General features: G+C 41.2%; 1 protein-coding gene and 1 long non-coding RNA gene across 2 annotated transcripts in view; one reads left to right on the top strand and one right to left on the bottom strand.

The window, feature by feature from the left end:
• Positions 1-1401: 1401 nt before the first annotated feature.
• LOC127017559 (uncharacterized) lies at positions 1402-2666 on the bottom strand. The gene is made up of 3 exons (XR_007766617.1): positions 2505-2666; positions 2011-2140; positions 1402-1907 (listed from the first exon to the last, which is right to left on the bottom strand). It is a non-coding gene; the product is annotated as an uncharacterized LOC127017559 (long non-coding RNA).
• Positions 2667-3200: 534 nt separating this feature from the next.
• The window catches only part of DOP1B (DOP1 leucine zipper like protein B), a 52376-nt gene continuing 35982 nt past the window's right edge, over positions 3201-19594 (top strand). The window contains exons 1-5 of the mRNA XM_050898676.1: positions 3201-3265; positions 6164-6338; positions 16244-16425; positions 16532-16702; positions 18981-19170. Coding sequence (XP_050754633.1) covers positions 6201-6338; positions 16244-16425; positions 16532-16702; positions 18981-19170 — 681 coding nt within the window. The 5' untranslated portion in view covers positions 3201-3265; positions 6164-6200. The remainder of the gene's footprint in view (positions 3266-6163; positions 6339-16243; positions 16426-16531; positions 16703-18980; positions 19171-19594) is intronic.

Genomic DNA, 19594 nt, shown 5'->3' with positions numbered 1-19594 from the left:
TCACTGATCTAGAGTTGTGGTAACTCAGCGCTCTTAAAATCCTACCCTGTCTCTCTTCAGGTACATACCCACATACTCAGACACCCTAATCCGATGGGCATTGTCTATTTTGTTTGATTGGAGTTATGCAGTATTTAGAGGACATAGAGCAGTAGTGGCTCCGGTGATGTTTTATTTGTGAATGTATTGGTTTGGACTCTGCTGTGGAGATAAAATACTGAAAGCAAGCAACTTATTAAACTTCCTTCAGTAAATAATGTAAATGCAGTATAGTTTCATGGTAGAAATTTCATGTTTTAAATTGCAAGGGATATTTCTAAACAAAAAAGAAAAAAAAATCTGACAAGCAATATACGATTGGAGTAGACTTTTCCAGTATGAACCAAACAGATTTATGTCAACTTCATGTGGAAGTTAACATGAACGTTCATTAGATTGAAATGCAGCCTGGCTGTCTCCAGAAGTGATTACAACAGTAAATCTATTACTTGATCCCATCCCAGGGCCAGGATTTAGCATGGGCAGCGCTGCCCTGGTGCATATAACAAACTGATTTATAGCCTTTCCTGAAAAGAAGTCCTGAACAGTTAATATAATAGGCATGCTTTGAATTACCATAACCTCTGATACAAAAAACAGCCTTCAGAGTTTTTTTTCAAATGATTTCCCAACCAGCAGATTTGTAAGCACCAGAGCAGAGGCCGTGGATTGGTCTGGAGGTTGGTTGGGTTTGGTGCATGTTCTGATCAAAGCTTCCCAGCAGGCTGAGCACTTCCATGGCCTCTCCGTCAGGAGATGCTCTGGTGCCTGCCGGCAGCTGACCTGACACGGCAGGAGCCCAGGAGGATCTCTCTCCTCCACCTGACTGCCTGGTTCTTTGAAATTCCAGAAGACCTCTGCCTCGTGGTAGAAATGGCAAATTGGTTCAAAAGTTAGGTGGAAATCAGAATGAAATGAATATAGTTGGGCACCCACATACAACTGGTGCAGTCAAAGAACATAAATTTGTGAGAAAAAGAACTTCTAAAAAGATAGCAAACCCTCAGAAACTAATTTAAAAATATCCTAAGTAACATGCTATATTTTAGAACATAAATGTTATGTGTTAAGGACATCATCAAAAATATGAGTTCTTTGCTCTGTCGGGCACGTATTCAGAAGAACTGACCTTCATTTCCAAGAACTAAGCTACGCTACCTTTGAAAGTTACAAAACCCTAAGATTTAGAAATTGAAACTTCAATTGATGGCATTGCAGTTTAGAAAGATAAGCTATGTTGATGCCCATGGTACTGAATATACCTGCTGCCATGTATACCTAAGTGTCATGGTTTAACCCCAGCAGGCAACTAAGCACCACGCAGCCACTCGAAAAATGTTATATTCAAATGATCAAGTCAGTTTATTGTATTAGGAGAGAGCCCCATCTGAATTTAGAACCCAATTGACCGTGTGCTCTAATACCACCCCATTTCTGAAGATTTGTCTTTTAAAATGATGACAGATCTGTAATAAAACTGCAAATCACTGCAAAATGCTTTAATATTTTTGTCACACAAATTTCCCACACGTGTTACGCATTTCTCTGAGGTTCCCCAGCCTTTCAGGTGCCCACGCTGACCTCAGTGCTGCGGGCAGATGCTGACTTCCCAAACGGACGGAATGCGCAAGAGCCACGTGGGCTGTGTGAAAGCTTGTGAACAACTGCTCGGATTTTATAGCGAGGTAACAGGTGCTGAAGCTAGGCCAGCAGTGCTTTTTGGCACCTGGTCCAGCTCTTCGGAGATGTACACAACTGGGGAGTGAAAGCACACGTGGAAGCCTTCCTGCCTTCCCATCTTGCTTCCGTCCTTCCAGCACGTGCATAAAGAAGTCTCATTAGCTGCCAGTGACCGTAGCTTTTATTTGCTAGAAGAACAACATACCAAATTAAGTTACTGAAATCTAGCTAGGAAGGGGAAAGGCAGGTGGTCTCAAGAAAACAAAAAGAGTATATTAACATAAAACTTACTGGAGATCATTGCTGAAGCAGTATCCATCAAAATCTTAACAGTTTCTATTCTCTCATCTTGAATAACTGAACAGGTGGATTTTTCTTGATTTTTTTTTAGCTACTTTGAACTAGCAGGATTATGTTCTGCCTGCATGTTAAAAAAAAAAAAAGAAAAAAAGCTGAGATTAAATAATATGTTTCCACACTATATAAATCATTGTCTGGCACGATCATGTATTTTACTTTCCATGGGTATTTTGCTAGTTTCTTTTTTCGCCGTAAGAGTACTAAAAATCTAGCACATCAACTTTCTTTCAAGCCTTTTGTACAGAACAGAGGGCTTCTTATGTTGAACTTGAGCCTACTATAAATGTGACAACTGAATCCCCGTGAAAGCTGTGTCTACAAAATTTGTCAGCCGTGCTTCGTGCCTAAAACCAGCTGGAACAGCAAAGCTGTTAAACCTGCCTTCACTGGCTGCAATGTCATGGAGATGCTGAAACTTGCTTTACCTTCAGGAGCGGGTAAGAGCCTTCGTTGCCCAGCTCCGCGCAGGGACGCGCATACCTGCGGCCGGCAGTGCGACGCCCCGGCGTGGGGGGGGGGACACGACAGGACACGCGAGGTTGCGGCTCCGCGCAGCCGCCGCCTTCTTTCCAGACCAGCCGAGGCTGACGCACCAAGCAAAGGGAGCGGCCAGGGCGCGGCCTAGACGCTTCCCCTCCAGCCCCGCGGCCGGGCGGGCTGCCGGCGGGGAACGGCCGCGGGGCTCCGGGAGAGGAGGGGAGCGCGGAGCCGCCCGGCCCCGTCCCCGTCCCCCGCTCACGGCGGCGCTCCTCGGCCCGCGCCGCCAGGGGGCGCTCGGCGCCACGGCCCGGCCGCCGGGGTGTACCATTTCCCCGCGGGGGGTCGCGGGTGATCCGCTCCGGACTGTAGCGCTCACCGACGCTGGCAGCCTCCCCTCGGGGCTTGGCAGCGGGTAAAGACGAGAGCGGCCGCCGCTGGGCGGAGACACCCGGAGCCCTCCTGCACCGGTGTGCGAGCTTCCCCCTCCCCCGCGCTGTATTCGGTGGTATCGCCCCAGCTGCTGACTGCGGCGCGGCCCTCGCGGAGCGGGAGGGTGGTGGGGTTTTTTTATTTGCTCCCTCCTGTTGCCATAGAGACTGCGGGGTGCCGCCTTCCCCCCCCCCCCCCCCCCACGTTCCGCGCCGGGCTGGGACACGTCGTTGCCGTCGCCGCCGCCGGTCCCGGAGGTCTGCGGGGCCCTTCGCAGGTACGGGGGTGGCGGGGAGAAGAGTGCCGCCGCGGCCGGGCTCGGCGGGCGTGCCTGTGTTTGGGGAGGGGCGGGGGGGGGAAACGCGCGGGCACCCGGGGGCGACCCGCCGGGGGCCGTTACGCGGCGGGGGCCGTTGGTGGCCCGGCCGAGGGGGCAGCTCCGCTCGCCGCCGGCGGGGGAGCCCGCCCTGTCATCGCCGCTGCCGCAGCCGGCACGGCCTCGGCGGTCCCCGCCTCACAGGTGAGGCTGGAGAGAAGCCGCGGCGGAGCCTCGCCGCGGGGCTGCCCGTCCGCGGAGAGGGGTGTCCTGGGGGGCCCCCGGCCCGTCCCCGCAGGGCGGGCCCTGAGAGGGGCCCCGGTCCCGCCGCGGCCGGGCCTGGCGCGGGGCTGCGTGCCCCCCCGGGGGCCTGCCAAGCCGCAGCCGGGCTCTGGAGCGATCAGCAGCCGACGGCGGGGAGCGGGGTGGGGGGGTTGCCCGCAGAGGCCCCGCTGCCCGGGGAGGCAGCGTCTCGTCCCGTGGGATCCGTGGCAAAGCGCCCGCCTCGTTCACCTGTCTGAAGACAATGCTGAAAGTTGATGAGTAACTATTAACGTCCCCATTGACTAAGGAAGTTTGTGACCCGGGATTTGGAAGACATGCCTGAAGGTCACTGACAAGTGGCTTTTGTTTTGCGTTTGGTTTTTTTTTTTTAATCTTCCTGCCTTTGTATATAAGCACAAATACGATCTATTGGCCATATTTAGGTTATTGGATTTTTTCAAACCTTGCTGACATCTAGCAACATAGGTACGTGAACATCAATGCACACGAAATCATTAAGTCCCCACCACTTTTCTGGGTGGGAATACACTATTCACCTGTCTTTTCACAGCAAAGTCCAAAGAAAGTGTTTTAAGAACTGAATAAGACAATTTTTCCCCCATTTGAAGTTTTATTAGTTTGTTGGTTTTTTTCTGGAGTAGTACGTTCTATTTTACCCTCGGAACCTAATTAGATTTTACTTAAATAGACCAAGTTTTAATGCTATGAGAATGCTTTAAGACATGATTTTCATAGAATATTTAGAACATCTTTAAGTGCTGTCGGTAATTTGATTGATTCCTGTTCTCTAAGTGGATTCATGCGGGTATATTGCATCTACAAATGAAGAAATTTGATGTGTTCTGTCAGCAAAACAGCTGCCCAATTCTAAATGATCCGGACAAATCTCTTATTTATGAAAGTGGCAGCACTCTTGGCTTGGCAGAGAGCTGTTAGGATACTTCCTAGCTCGTGCTTTGTTCTAGGGAGTATGAATACAATCCAATAGTCCAATGATTAAGGTGCTTATGTGAGATGAGGGAAAATTTCTTGCCCTGCTTCTTTTGGGGCAGTGTCTATATCAGATTACTTGTAATTTTTGCTGACAGTATATTCCAAGTTTGCCACTTGGTTAGGTTTTATGGGAGGGTTGACATTTTTTTTTAAATCTTTGTTGGAGCAAGGATAGCTGTATCCCAGATGAATGTTACACCCTGCAAGGCAGTGGGGTTTTTTTACTCTCTCTGGTGTGAGAAGCATTGCATACATCCTGGTGAAAACAGAAAACTAAACCTTTATTGTAGCAAAACAAACAAACAAAACCAACCAACCAAACATGGCCCTGATGACATTGTGTGAGAATACTTTTTTTTTTTTTCCCCACAGAAGTATATCTAGGTTGGATGACATAGCTTCGTTGTATTGGCAATGGCTGAATCCTACTATCAGGGGAGTGCAAAGGTGGCTTAAACCTGCATTTAAAATCCTTTCTCTTTTTTGGGTGCATCCAGCATTTTTCTGGGAGTTTGCTACCAAACATCTTATACTGATGTAGTTATTGTTGTTTATTAAAGTTAACGGATGATACATAGTTGTTGATTTTTTTTTTTTTTTTTAAATGCTGTGAGAGATGACCTCTTTAAAAGAATACAGAGGACTACTTAGGTTTATTTTTGTGTCCTAGGAGTAGGAAACTGAATGCAGATGTCTTTCAGAAACATTATAAAATGTTTTGTTATAGGACTGTGCTTTCTTTTCTGTATCAGTGATGTAGCATGGATTGACGTAAACCTGACATTCCTAAACCTAAGCATCTCTCTAGAAGAATATTTTTATACTAACTAACAGGAGAACTAGTGTCATAGCTAGCATAGGACTGAAGGTATGATTTTTCAATACGTAAAATCCAACCATGCTTGTTTCCCATTGTTCTAAACCAGGTGTGTTTTGGTTTTTTAATCTAAATGCATTGCAGAATATGAGAAAATCAGGTCTGGATAACTTATTTTTCCTCTGTGAAAATATACGGATACTTTTTGGTGAAATAAAGGAAGATTAGAATGCATACCTTGATGCTTTGGCACAGCACCTTAGTCTTGTACTTCAGCATCTGCTGCTGGCAAGTTGGGGTGCAGAGTTCTGAGAGCTCCTTCTGCTGTGGGCTGAGAGGCCCTTTAACGGGATTCCTCTGGAAAGTTTTATTTTGATATGAAATGTTTCACATTCCACTGCTACAGGTAACCTTTCAAAACACTGCACAGATGATAAGTTATGAAAACTATTTACTTCTCCCTAACTCCTTGTCAGCACTTTGACTGTTTATAGTGAGACTTTATATTCCTTTCCTTTGTTTTTGTGTGAGAGATCCACGCGCATGGAAGGAAAAAACACGTTTCATAAATAGGAAAACGTGACTGCAAAACTTCTAAAACAGGCAGTGGGGAGTTTGAGTCATGCCTATTAAATTATTTTTAACTTTATGTTGAAACTTGATCAGATGACCTGTTTATTGTGATCTGTCAGTGCTTCTACATATTTATTGTTTGCCAGAACTTAAATGTGGGTTATCTTTTTGTAACTGTGTGCATGTTTTAGTTTACCACAAAATTCCACCTTGCTATGAGAACCAAAGATGGATCCAGAAGAGCAGGAGTTACTTGGTGATTACAGATACAGAAATTATTCTTCAGCGATTGAGAAAGCTTTGAGAAACTTTGAATCATCAAGTGAATGGGCGGATCTTATCTCTTCCCTTGGCAAACTCAATAAGGTACTGTGTCACAGGAATATTTTTTCATTTGTTTATTATCTTTGTATTGTTATTAACTTTTCTGTAGCTTACAGTACTTAGCAAAATTGAAAATTCACTCAAGAAAAATACTAGTTCATAAAGGAAGGGTAATGGAACCAGCTAAGTCAGTATCTTTTATATAAATGTGAGAAATTCTGGTAAAACCAACAGAGGTTTCCTTCAAATGGTATTTGTTTCCTTTATACAGCTAAGTTAATTTCGTTTTTGCATCGAAGAAACTCTCAGGATGCTGGTTACTCACTCTAGAGCATCTAAAAAAGTCTTTATATAGAACAAGAGGTCACAAGTTTTAGTATATATTCTGACTCAAAGTTTGTATTTAAAGATCACATTTACTTGACCATGCCCTTCCCTTGTATTTGGGGAAATAATTTATTTCTGCTGGTGGTGTCTTTTGTGTGACATGGGAAATTATGGCTGAATATAGGAAGAAAGAAAAAGACTTTTACGGGGAAACACCTAGGAAGTGTGTCCTCTCCTCCTGCCTAAGAAACAAGGTGTATGTTGTTTGTGTCCCATTTGGTCTCTTTTAACATAAAGCTCTTCCTGAGTGTACGTGGGGCAAGAGTAGTTACAGTCATCAAGGAAATAGGGGTGGGAGGAGGCAACTCCTGCAGAATTCATGAGGAAACATCTGTTTCTACCCGATAGATGCCTCATGTGCCTTTGCTGTCATTGCTAAACCTTAATTCTACAAAGTTTTCAAAGGGAAGGAAAATCTATAGAATTATAGAATCATAGAATATCTCAAGTTGGAAGGGACCCATAAGAATCATCAAGTCCAACTCTCTGCTCCTCACAGGACTACCTAAAACTAAACCATATGACTAAGAGCATCATCCAGATGCTCCTTGAACTCTGACAGGCTTGGTGCCATGACCACTTCCCTGGGGAGCCTGTTGCAGTGACCGACCACCCTCTCAGTGAAGAACCTTTTCCTAATGTCCGATCTGAACTTCCCCTGACGCAGCTTCATTCCATTTCCTTGTGTCCTATTGCTGGTCACCAGAGAGAGGAGATCAGCACCTCCCACTCCACTGCCCCCCTTGAGGAAGTTGTAGACTGCAATGAGGTCACCCCTCAGCCTTCTCTTCTCCAAGCAGAACAAACCAAGTGACCTCAGCCACTCCTTGTAAGTCTTGCCCTCGAGGCCCTTCACCATCTTGGTCACCCTCCTCTGGACACACTAATAGTTTGATATCCTTCTTATATTGAGGCACCCAAAACTGCACACAGAACTCGAGGTGGGGCCACACTAGTGCAGTGTAGAGTGGGACAATCCCCTCCCTCGACCAGCCAGCTATGTTGTGCTTGAAGCACCCAAGGATGCGGTTGGCCCTTTTGGCTGCCAGGGCACACTGTTGATTTATATTCAACTTGCCATCAACCCAAACCCCCAGATCTCTTTCCGTGGGGCTGCTCTCCAGCCTCTCGTCCCCCAATTTGTAGGTATAACCAGGATTACCCCATCCCAGGTGGAGAATCCAGAACTTGCTCTTGCTAAATTTCATATGGTTGGTGATTGTCCAGCTCTCTAGTCTATCCAGATCTTTCTGTGAGGCCTCTCTACCCTCAAGGGCATCCACAGCTCCTCGTAGTTTAGTATCGTTGGCAAGCTTACTTAATGTACACTCGATTCCTGCATCCAGATCATTTATAAAAGCATTAAAGAGCCCTGGCCCTAAAATTGAGCCCTGGGGAACCCCACTGGTGACTGGTCGCCAGCCTAATGTAACCCCATTTACTATAACCCTTTGAGCCCGACCCATCAGCCAGTTGCTCAGCCAACGTATTATGGACTTGACTAGCGGTGTGCTGGACAGTTTATCCAGAAGGATACTGTGAGAGACAGTATCAAAATCTTTGCTAAAATCCAAAAAAACCACATCTACTGGCTTCCCTTGGTCAACTAGATGGGTGACCTTGTCATGAAAGGAAATTAAATTGCTTCAGCAGGACTTTCCCCTCGTGAACCCGTGCTGGCTATGACCAGTGACTGCATTGTCTCTCAAGTGTTTTTCAATAACTCCCAGAATAACCTTCTCCATAATTTTACCAGGTGCTGAAGTGAGACTGACAGGCCTGTAATTACCAGGGTCTTCCTTCTTACCCTTCTTGAAAATTGGGACAATGTTTGCCAAAGTGAGGGTTTTTTAAGGGCAGCCATGTTCTTTCCTCTTCAGAGGAGAGAAGATGGATATTGCTCTGGCAATAGGAGTTACACGTTTCTGCCTTCACTGTTTCATCCTGATTCCTGTTGAGTCAATAAGGAGAGCTAGAGGCCTTCAGAATGCTTCTCTTAAAAGGGAAAATAAATAAATAAAGTGAGAGATTTCTTACCTGTGACAAGAGGTAGGCTTTGATCTTTTATCTTGACCTAGATGAACACAGTGAACTGATTAACACTTATCTGAAACTCTTATTCAGCTACAGAATTGCCAAAATATGTAGCAGCATAGTAGAAACCAAGCAAAAAAGCTTTTAGCTGTTACATCAGTCCATCTGCTGTGGTATTTTATGGACGTAATCGTTTTAGGAGCTTAAGAATTGGTAAAGTAAATCGTCCCCAATGTTCATCTGGTTCTGTCTGTTATCTGAAAATAAGGATAAGTCAGGGGATGTGCTACCAAAAGGAAGATAATGAAATAAGATGTCAATAGCTATTTTCTTAACTCCTATGATTAAGTGGTCTCTTACATCCTAAAATATAAATATTGTTTTTGAGTTCTGTTAGTGTTGGGAGGAGGGGGAGGTGTTTCTAACACAAGAGCATAATTTCTTCTACAGTCAGTTCTGAGGGTGAATGAATGAGCAGGGAGAGAATGAGTAGAAGGGAGGAGATCAACCGTTATCTCAATGATAAAAATGTTTTTAAACACTGCACATGGTTATATTCAGGAACCTGGGTGTCAGTAACTGGTGTGCAGTGATGCCAATTATTAAGCAAATGTGAAAATGCTGCGAAGGGGAGAGACAAAAGAGGATGAGCAAGTCGAGGAGTTTCAGAAGTACTTTTCATGCTTCTAGAGTAGCATGGAAGATCTCTCTTAACTATATGTTTCTTAAGGATCTTTGTATTGTTGACTTTAATTGTGGGTGTTCTTGCTTATATAGGTGTAATATTTTCTGAGGCTTTTTCTCCTGCAGGCAGGCTTCAACAATAATTTGCACTATTGAGTCCCACACACTCTTATTTCTATAGAAGCTCAGTGGCACTACCGTTTCAATACAAGGTCTGGAGGATGCAGCATAGGCTCTTCCTGCTTAAACATGAGGGAAGAAGAATGGAGGGAGCTGATCCAGATCCCTTTGGCCTTGGCTGAAACAAGTGACCTTGGAGCTCTTGCCACTGTTGTTCCTGGTGAAAAGACAGCTCTACTACTTCTTTCTATTACTACTTAGCTACCAAGGTTAAACTGAAGGTTGTTTTTCACAGGTTCTCTGTTGCTTCTATGGTTCTAACTGATGTTTCACAGTGACTTGTAGAACCAGGGAAGCCACAGAGAAACTGGTTGACTTTAATCTGAATGGTCAGCCAAACGGGTCAGTTCGTAGATCTAGAAAGATTATTTTTTTGTCACTTAAGGGAGATGAGCCTTATCTGATTTCAGATGACTTCAGGGTGGATAGCTTTACCTTGAATCACTTTTAGGCAGGGAGAGGAATAAGGGGGTTTGGTTTTTTGTCGTTGTTGTTGTGACTCATCTCTTGCTATTTAAAGTAGGTCAGATGAATGCTGTCCTAAAATTGCATAGGTTCCTCACTGGTTTTATAGGGAGCCTGAGGTGAGTTACTGCAGTTTTGCTCATGTTTTTTAGCTGACCTAGGCTTCTAAGGTTAGGTAAGATGAATCTCGCCTGCAGTGTTCTGAACAGAACTGCAGGTACCAAGTGTGAGCATGAGCAAAGGTTGGAGAGAAACTGCATTTTCTAACAAAAGCTAGAGTTGGCAGAATTTGCTAACTTATGCTGCACCCCGAGTTTTTAAGGGAGAGATTTTGGGGTTTTAATTTGTATAGTGTAGGTGTTATGCATCATCATGGTGAAGGAGAAACAGTGGAAAGTAATGTTTATAAATACTTATAGAAGAGTATAAATAGACAGATGCAAACAGGTGAATTAAACAGGCAGTAAATATGGATGTTAATGTTTTAGAGGGGCTTGAGATTTGCCCTGAAACTTACTCATATTCCACTTGTAAATCTCTGTGCTTTGCTTCTGTTCAAGCTCTAGTTACTATAAACCAGTCACTTAGTAGTTGCAGCCTAGGCTGCTCCATGCTTCAAGAAATACAATTATTCTCTTCTCAGTACTGTTCACGGATACAGTTTTGAACCATGTTTTCATTGGTTTTGCAAATCTGCATATGTTCACTGTTTTGAAAGCACTGTTTTGTGACTAAGGTTTTCAGACGTTCGGTACAGATTGCTGCATCCAGAATACAGTAATCCTTTTCAATTGTCTTAGTGCTAAAATGTGATTGTGCTATTGCAGATTTTGCCAGCTTGTTCCAATGTTTTAAAAGGATAAAAGTCAGCGAAATCACTTCGATACTTTGATAGGAAAAAATGCTGGGGGGGAGGGGTGTTGTCTTTTTAAACCTAGAAATAGGTGGTGGTTCAGCATATGTGGGCTTGTCAGTGAAACAGGTGCTTTTAACATCGTTTTCACATCCAAAATGCTTGTCACTGTCTATTCAGAGTATAAACAGATATGTATATTATGTAAAATACATATAAAAGTATTCATGTAGGGGGAACTTCAGGCAATTAAGAGGCTAAAAATATTATGAAGTTAGGAAAATCCAAGTGCATAGTTTGCATTAGGGTTTTTAATCCAGATTATAGGCATATATTTTCTAGAAATATTAACTCTGGGTGCAGGCAAACAGTAGATGAATGACACAGTTTGCAAAATGAATAACTGAGCAGTAGTAAACATTGGATTCTGCAGCCTGCTTTTGTAAGGAAACGATGAAAGGAGATTTTCAAAAAAGTCTCTGAAATTTACTGACTCACAGAAGAGCACAAAATCTCACTGGGTTTTTAGCAAGTGAATATTTAAACTCCCCAGTTAGTTCATTTAATCCATATATATTAAAAAACAACAACGAAAAACCCAAACAAAAAAACCAACCAACCTACCAAAAAAAAAACCCAACCTGAAGCTGTTTGACAAGAATAATGGACAGGATTTTGCTGTGCATATTGGCAGAAATACCTCCGTCAACAATTTTTCAACAGTATTTGGATATCAGTGGTATGGAACTTGCACAGAAGCTTTACTAGTGACTGTTGCCACTGAGCCTGGCTGGCAGGCAGTGTCCCTTTTCTGAGCAAGATGTTAATTTATAGTTATAGTTCACCATGAAAACAAAATATTATCACCTTTGAAAAATCAGTTATTCTAGAGGGATTTATTTTATGCTTACAGCATGGTTGACTTGCTCAGTAATGATAGCAATGTTTGCTCTAAAAGAGCACTTTCAAACTGCTTTTTACCCTTGTACATAACACAAGCGTGTAAATTCACAGATTATAAATTCTTACAACACTAATTTTTAGTCTTTAGTCTGCAATTTCAAAGTAATTATTTTTTTTAATTTGACTTTCAATAGAAAATAAGTATGTTACATTTTGTTTCTGTAGGCTTTTCTTGCTTCAAAAACTTGAAGGTGAACATGATCTCAACCAAACACTTGATCTGTTTGGAGGAGAAGGGGAAAGAGCACAAAAATCATTGCAGCTGTACAACTATTGTTTGTTTCAGTAGTAACAATGTTACAATATGTCTGTTCTTGAGGGGAGAGAAGAGAAGGATTCTTCTGAAATACGGATTTAATGAGCATAGCCATTAATTACACCAGTTACTTCATATGAGAACTCTGGCTGCCACGGCTTTATAACAACTGTTGGCCAAATTACAAACACAAGCACCACTTGCCTTCTGTTGAAGGGAAGCCTTATATCTTCGCCTCCTAATTGCTTTATGGAACTTCACCACACCCGATGCACAAATGTAATGTGCAGGACTGGGGATATTTTATACATCTTTTTTTTCCCCTTTTTTAATGTAACTCCAGCTCCTAGTTTACAGTTTCCTCACAACCATCTTTGAACTTTGTGTTGCTATTTTTATGGAAGCTGGAGCTCTGTTCAGAATTTTTTTTACTTACTTGGAAAATGAATCAGTGGAAAATGGAATCACAGGCTCTCCTCCCCCTCTCCTCTCAACCACTGTGGTCTAAAACAAGAGTTATAGTATCTCCTAGTTGAAGATAATGTTATAAATTGATGTACATGCCGCATTTTTCTGGAATTCTAGTTAAGTAAATAAAAATATTTACTTGATTTGCTTGGGGTTTTTATGTCTAGGAAAATTGATCTAACTGATCTCTAGTGGTGCTATAAAGCAGTGCAGAATGACTTAAACCATTAACTGTGGAAATGAGAATATTCCTCTGTGTGTGTGTCTGTGTTTTGTTTTAAGGCACATGTATACACTGCTGCAAAGAATAGACAGTCTTCCCTTTCTGCTCTTTATAGCCCACATTCAGAGAAACTCTGAGCATGCTTATGCATTAGAAAATGTTTAGTGTGTATAATGTATTCTCTAGTCAGTCATAAAGAAAAAGAACCTCTAAAAAGTAGAAAACTGGACCTGCACATGGATACAAGTCATTACTTTGCATGTCTCATTTTTTCCTGACTTACTGATTAAAGTCTTTATTTTAAAAGCCAGTGGTAGGTCAAATACTTCTTGGTTTTCTGGGATAGTTGATTTCTCACTGATCTGTGAAAACCAAACCCTGGGATGATATATTAAGCGTGGAGTGCTTGCTGGCAGTTCAGGCATCTGAAGCCAATCCTTGCTAGGAGTTCCAGTGACATTTAACACTTCTGCCACCATAACTACTCATGTGCAAAGCAGTTGGAGACAAGGAGGAAAAGTAGATCATGGGTGGGCTTCAGCAGCCCATATGTAACTGAAGACGGTCACATTAAGCTCACAAGAATCAAAAGGATGGGTCAATAATAGATTTCAAAACTTGTGAGCAGAGTTGTCCACCTGCGGTCATTAGTATTGAATTCTGAATGTGGAAGCAATGGTTTGGGATGGGATCTTCGTCTGCATACAGTGCCAATGATACCAGGCTTGCTACCACAACATTTAACTACCTGTAACAGCTGAAATTATAATGGCATTTCAGCAGTCCTAGATCTCACAGACAACTGATTCTTTTTTTCGGTTGTGAGAGCTCAGGATATTTAAAAATCAAGCTTCTTAGCTTTGCCTGTTGGCTCACAGAAACTAGCATTTGGAAATATGTGTATTATCATGTCACTCCTATTTCAATGAACAGTTTCAGATCCATCCACTAATTAATGTCTTTCAACCCTTTTAAAATTCTTTAAGCCCTGCAATTCTGGGGAAGCTGTTAAGAATCTGAACCTTCCAGCAAAGTAGCAGCCAGTCCACCTCTCTGCTGGAATGGCTCTTGATGCAATCACAGTCTTCTAATATATTGCAGTGTGGTTTAAAATCCCTTGCATCTGCTGGAAGATCAGAGACATCTGTTAACCAGGAACACCCACTCTTGAGAAGAATTGTAGCTTGTGTCCAACTGCGTATTTCTTCAACCCAAGTCAGAAAAAAAGACTACATGCTTTTGAGAAGGGAGTTTAATCTCCAAATCATTCTGATGTGGTGGACAGAAACTCTCCTCAGCTTACATATAAGGATCATAATAAATGTCTTCAAGTCTTACTTCCTCTACAGAGATGTCTTCTGATTCTTTAGGTGAAGCAGTATGGTTGGCACATGTACATGAACATAGTCTTGTTCTAAGTTAGTCTCACCTGCTGGAATTTGGACATACGAAGGTTTCAGAGTTACCCAGGAGAAATGCTTAACACTGAGGTATCTCTGAATATCCACTATTCAACTCCTAAGATGCCTGGAGTATTTTTTCCTCTTCTGACTAAATGTTTTGCTTAGCTAGCCCTGATGTTTGGGGAAGGAGAGTTCTTATTTGCTGGTGGAGATTTACTTTACATGCTTAGGAAATGAAATAAGCCAAACAGGACTTTTTTTATGAGAAGGCATTATTTCTGTAATAGATCAGATTCTCTGTGTAATAAACAGTGAATGTTTTCATTTTCTACCTAGTTGATACTTAAATTTTAACTGGTAGAATATTAAGATGGTATTTGTTCAAACTTAAGATTGGGGGAAAAAAATATTTACCACTGGCGTATTTTTTTGTAATTGCCTTCTTTTATATATACAGAGGGTGTGGGCAAATACATACCAACCAATATAAACAGAATGTTTCAAAGTCCAGCTTTCAAGCAGTCTTCAAAGTTATTACATGTATTAAAGATTTCAATCTTTAATATTGAAATAATATTACTCATGTAATGTATAAATAAATGTCTCAAATATAAAAGATAACTCCACAAATATAACCCAGTTTAGTTTCATATGTGAAATATTGCTGTATTCTTGGATTCTAGTTTTTATTACCTATTAAAATGCAGATAATAGTGGGGGAGGGAAGGAAGGAAATTAATTGGCTCTAAATGACACCTGTACTGTGTGTATTTAAGAATGGTGTGACCTTTCTATTTACTGTTGTTACAGATTCTCAGCCTTTTTCTTCTTGAGTAAATTTTATTTACTAGAAGCTCTTTACTAACAGCTGGTCTCTCAGTTTAGGCAGGGCAGCAAATGAGAGAAAAATGCAATAGTAGTCTCACAGATTTTAGCTTCTCATGCCCACCAACTGCAGTCTTAAACAATGTTGCACACGTTTGAAAGATGATGGGTTTTATCTCTTCCTCTTACTGCTGATGAGAGTATTCAGCATTCAAGTGAATGCTGTGATCATTGCTGAACTGCTTTGGTTTTTTTCTTGGAAATGAGCAAGGAAAGGTTAGTTCACTTGTCTGCTGCTTTTTCAAAACCCTTTGTCAGGCAGGATAGAAGAACCTTAAGTTTAAAACAATTACACAGGATAAGACCATGACTTAACCTTTGGGAGAGTCAAGAATTTGCATAATCCTGAAAACATCCCAAATGTCAATCTGCAGTGAAACATCTGTTTGCCTTAGCAGACAGTGATCAAAGGCTCAAGTGCCATTTACTTGCAGCTTCTTTTTTTAATTGTCTGAATTGAAGAAACATACTTAATTACCCTGCTGAAATGCATGCATGGTTCAAGGAAAAGCATAATCTTTCCGAAGAAAGGTGCTACAGGTTTGTTTTTTTTTCCCAGAGACCTGGCCTGTCTGGAATACTTAGTTAACTATTTCCTGTCCTGAAGATCTTTTACTTATACATCAATACAGGGGGTATAGTTAATAAAGCTTACTGCATGTAGCCACACAGAATTACAAATAACTTCTAAGATGTTATTGTCCCATTTAATCATGCCTGCTTTGGTGCAAAGGTTTTTTGTTTATATTTCAGCTATATGTGAAATGAAAATTTACGACAAAAGATAGTTATTTAATTCTTACTTTATCCCCTGTCCTTAAAAGCTGAGATGCTCTTCTTGTCACTTCCCTACTTCCCCTGGAGATAGGATAAGGGTTCCCTGTCCCTGTCCTGTCCTTTGACTTCCTTTTCCAGCCTCTAAGCAAAGTAAGACCAGACTTTTCTGGATTGTTCATGGCTGATTCCATATGAAAACTCAATTGCAGAATTCTGCTGTTTCAGTGTAACAAAATGCACTTATGAGAGAAAACTCTTGAATGCATTTCGTTCTTCTCAATGTGCTAGTACGAAACCTTTGACATACAGTCATCATATATATCATATTTTACATTATAGCTATTTATTCTCATCTCCTTTCTTCCACAGGCTCTTCAGAGTAACCTGAAGTATTCTCTATTGCCAAGACGGCTGATCATCAGTAAAAGATTATCTCAGTGTTTGCATCCAGCACTACCTAGTGGAGTGCATTTAAAGGCATTAGAAACCTATGAAATAATCTTTAAAATTATTGGGACAAAATGGCTTGCCAAGGATTTATTCTTGTACAGGTAAACTTTTCTTTAAAAGCATATGCATTTCACAGTCTATTTTAATTAACTAAATTTTTTTTCTTTTTTTTTCTTTTTTCTTTTTTCTTTTTTTAAAAAAAAAAAGCTCTGGTTTGTTTCCTCTGCTGGCAAATGCAGCAATGTCAGTGAGGCCTGTTCTCCTTGGTTTGTATGAGAAATACTTTCTTCCTCTCCAAAAGTCCCTCCTGCCTGGTCTTCAAGCCTTTGTAATTGGACTACTGCCTGGATTGGAAGAAGGATCAGAAATTTATGACAGGTGAGAACTAATGTTAATTTAAAAGCAATATACAGTATTTTGCTTTCCTAGGGAATTCTCAAGAAAATGCTGTCAGCTCTCTATATAGAAGGCTTGATAAAAGAGCTTCTAATAATTAACCTGACTCCCCAAACCACTGCTCTGTCAATAAATTCTATTTAAATATTGTAACATAAGCAAGCAGCTGAATTCTTTCCGGTATTTCTATACCAGATACGTGCCCTCAGGTTCTGAAAACACGAGCAAGAGGCAACTCTTATAAAATATATTGTGGAAAAAAGTATCTCTCTCACTCTTGGGTGCCCCTGGCAGTAATGACAATGGCATTCAGTACGATAAAGTCAGGATCAGGAAGTGTGCTGAGAAGAGCAGCTCAGTACCCATTTGCGTAGTGGTTTTACTTCAGTTACCAGAACTGTTTTGTAAGATCTTACAAGAACTGAACCACTGTAGGTTTTATCCAAGTGTTTCTTTGCTTAAAGAGTCACTAAACGTTGCATTGGTAATGTACTTCCTACTGTATTACCAATCTACACGTGTTGGCTGTTCTCTCTGCCCTTTTTGAATCTTAAATAGCTGTGTGTACACTTAAAAAAAAAAAAGAAAAAAGAGAACAAGATACACTAGGCTGCATAGATTACAGTTGATTGATAAGCAAAATTCTTCTATGTCTAATGCCTCTTTTTAAAAACAAGTATTAAATTGAAGGCTCATATCAATTGCTGGAGCGGCTAAGAGTAGATTGCATGTGTTCCCAACCTGGTGAGTAGCATTCAGTTGCCAATTCCAGAAGATCAGATCTATGGACAAGTATATACCTCTTATACATCTGCTGTAGAAACATGATTTTTAGTATGTGCTTTTTGTCAGGCAGGCTTATCAGTGATGGTGTATAGTTTTCTCTTTCCTACAGCACTAGTTGCTGGGGACTTAGGGGAGAAAGGGGATCCCTTGGAACTAAATCTCCTGTCTATCTGAAGCCTTTTTAGGGAGACTGAACTTATTTTGAAACGGACTAATTTGAAGTAGTGAGTTAATGGGAACTGCAGATTAACTTCAAGATCTGACTTCTGGTTTTATACCTTTTTTCCCTATTCTTGATGGCATTGTTTTCTTCTTTGCCTTGAACAAACAGCATCACAGACAGGAACTGACTGTATATTTCACTGTGAAAGATTTATGCTAAAATTGGTTTAATGTTATTTTGTGAAATATAAAAATTACGTGAGGAAGTCTTTCTTTAGTTTACTCATCATAATGATTCTGGTGCAAGAAAGATAGACCAAGATATCTTGTCGGAAGATGTGTTTGTTAGATTAATTTTAAATTAAGCTTCATGAGAGACTCTCCACTGAACATTTTCAGAATCTTCAACATTGAGGACTAACACTGATACATCCCCTGCTGTTCCTCAAAGTGGCAGAAGTACTAGCTCAGGTCGTGCTTCAGCCTAGACACTATTTCCATCTTAAACACACACATATGCGTGAGTTTGTGCACACATAGACACAAAATGGAAAAGAAAAAATGGCTTGAGGGCTACTTTATAAAGAAATGGAAAAGAACATCAGATTTTGGGGGGAGGGGGGGTGTTCCCTCTTCTATGCTGGACTTCTTCCTCTTTTCTCACTTCTACATTCCTCATGTGAGGTTTTAATTCCTACGTTATAGTAGAATACTGGATTACTGACAAGAGTTGCCAAAGCAGTCAGTCATAGGACATCCAATGTGACTGCCTTTAAACTAATTTCAGTGTACCGGTCCTGTGTGCAATAACTGACAGCGTGTTATTTTATCTCATGTTTTCCTTTGTTCAGTGACTTACAAATTAAGCCCAGTGATTTGTAAGTACAGATATGTAGGATATCTTCCAGTTCTCAGAGTGATAAAATTGGCTTTCAGAGTCTAGCATCAGCTTAAATTATTTCCAATTCAGCATTGCACACCTCTCACTGTAAATATTTTGCAGTCAGAGCTACTGCAGTAATTTGGTCAGAGCTTAATGTTTGCAGATAATTACTGGAGAAGTTTCCAAAGTACGCACAGAAACTTTGTTTCAGTGAGTGTGCACAGCGACAAAGGAGTGTTTTTTGATTGTTTTCGTACGATCAGATGCGGCCATCTTCACGTGAAGAGGCCAATACAGATAATACAAAGATGAGGAAATTAAATAAATTATGTCAAATATGATACTAATTCTGTGTATAATTGCCTTTTTATGGTTTAAAACTGAACTAACAAAAAGCTGTTTTCTCATGTCAAATATATTTCCGTACAGAACAGATGCTCTGCTTGTGAAGCTCTCCTTATTGATGGGCCAAGAAGTGTTCCATGGAGCACTTTGGGGCAGTGTCCTGGTCAGCCCAGCCATCAGGCTGCCTGCTTCTCTTTTTGTTGTTAGTCATATCAACAGAGAGCTGTCTGGAAAACAGCAGAAATACATGCTTGGCACCGATTATAAGCTCACAGTAAGTTCATTACACTCCTCATAGAACAGTCTTATCTACCATAATACCAGCATACTAGCAGATTGTGCCTTCTCTGTATTAAATTAGAATTACATGCTCTTAAAAATATTTTGGAGAGAGAGAAAGAGAGGCTGAAAGGTCCACACTTTGGAATTGCTTAATAGAGTTACTTCTTGGAAGCCTCTTACCTGAAATATAGCAGAGAATCTCCCATACAGATTTTGGTTAGCCTGCAGAATGCAAGTCTTCTGAAGCTTCTGCAGTTTCTGGTAATCGGTACTGCATACAGCCTTAAAAAGCTGACTGTTTCCAATCAGAAGATAAACCTGACATCTTTTCTCTACTTGTTCTGAATTTGCATTTAAGATTGAAGACCAGCTGTTCTATAATACCGTATATACAATGTTTAATGTGGATTTCTCAA

This window comes from Gymnogyps californianus, chromosome 1 (genome assembly GCF_018139145.2).
Source record: "Gymnogyps californianus isolate 813 chromosome 1, ASM1813914v2, whole genome shotgun sequence".
Lineage (NCBI taxonomy): Eukaryota > Metazoa > Chordata > Aves > Accipitriformes > Cathartidae > Gymnogyps > Gymnogyps californianus.
Note: the sequence above shows the minus strand (reverse complement) of the source record. Positions and strands in the feature narration are given on the sequence as shown.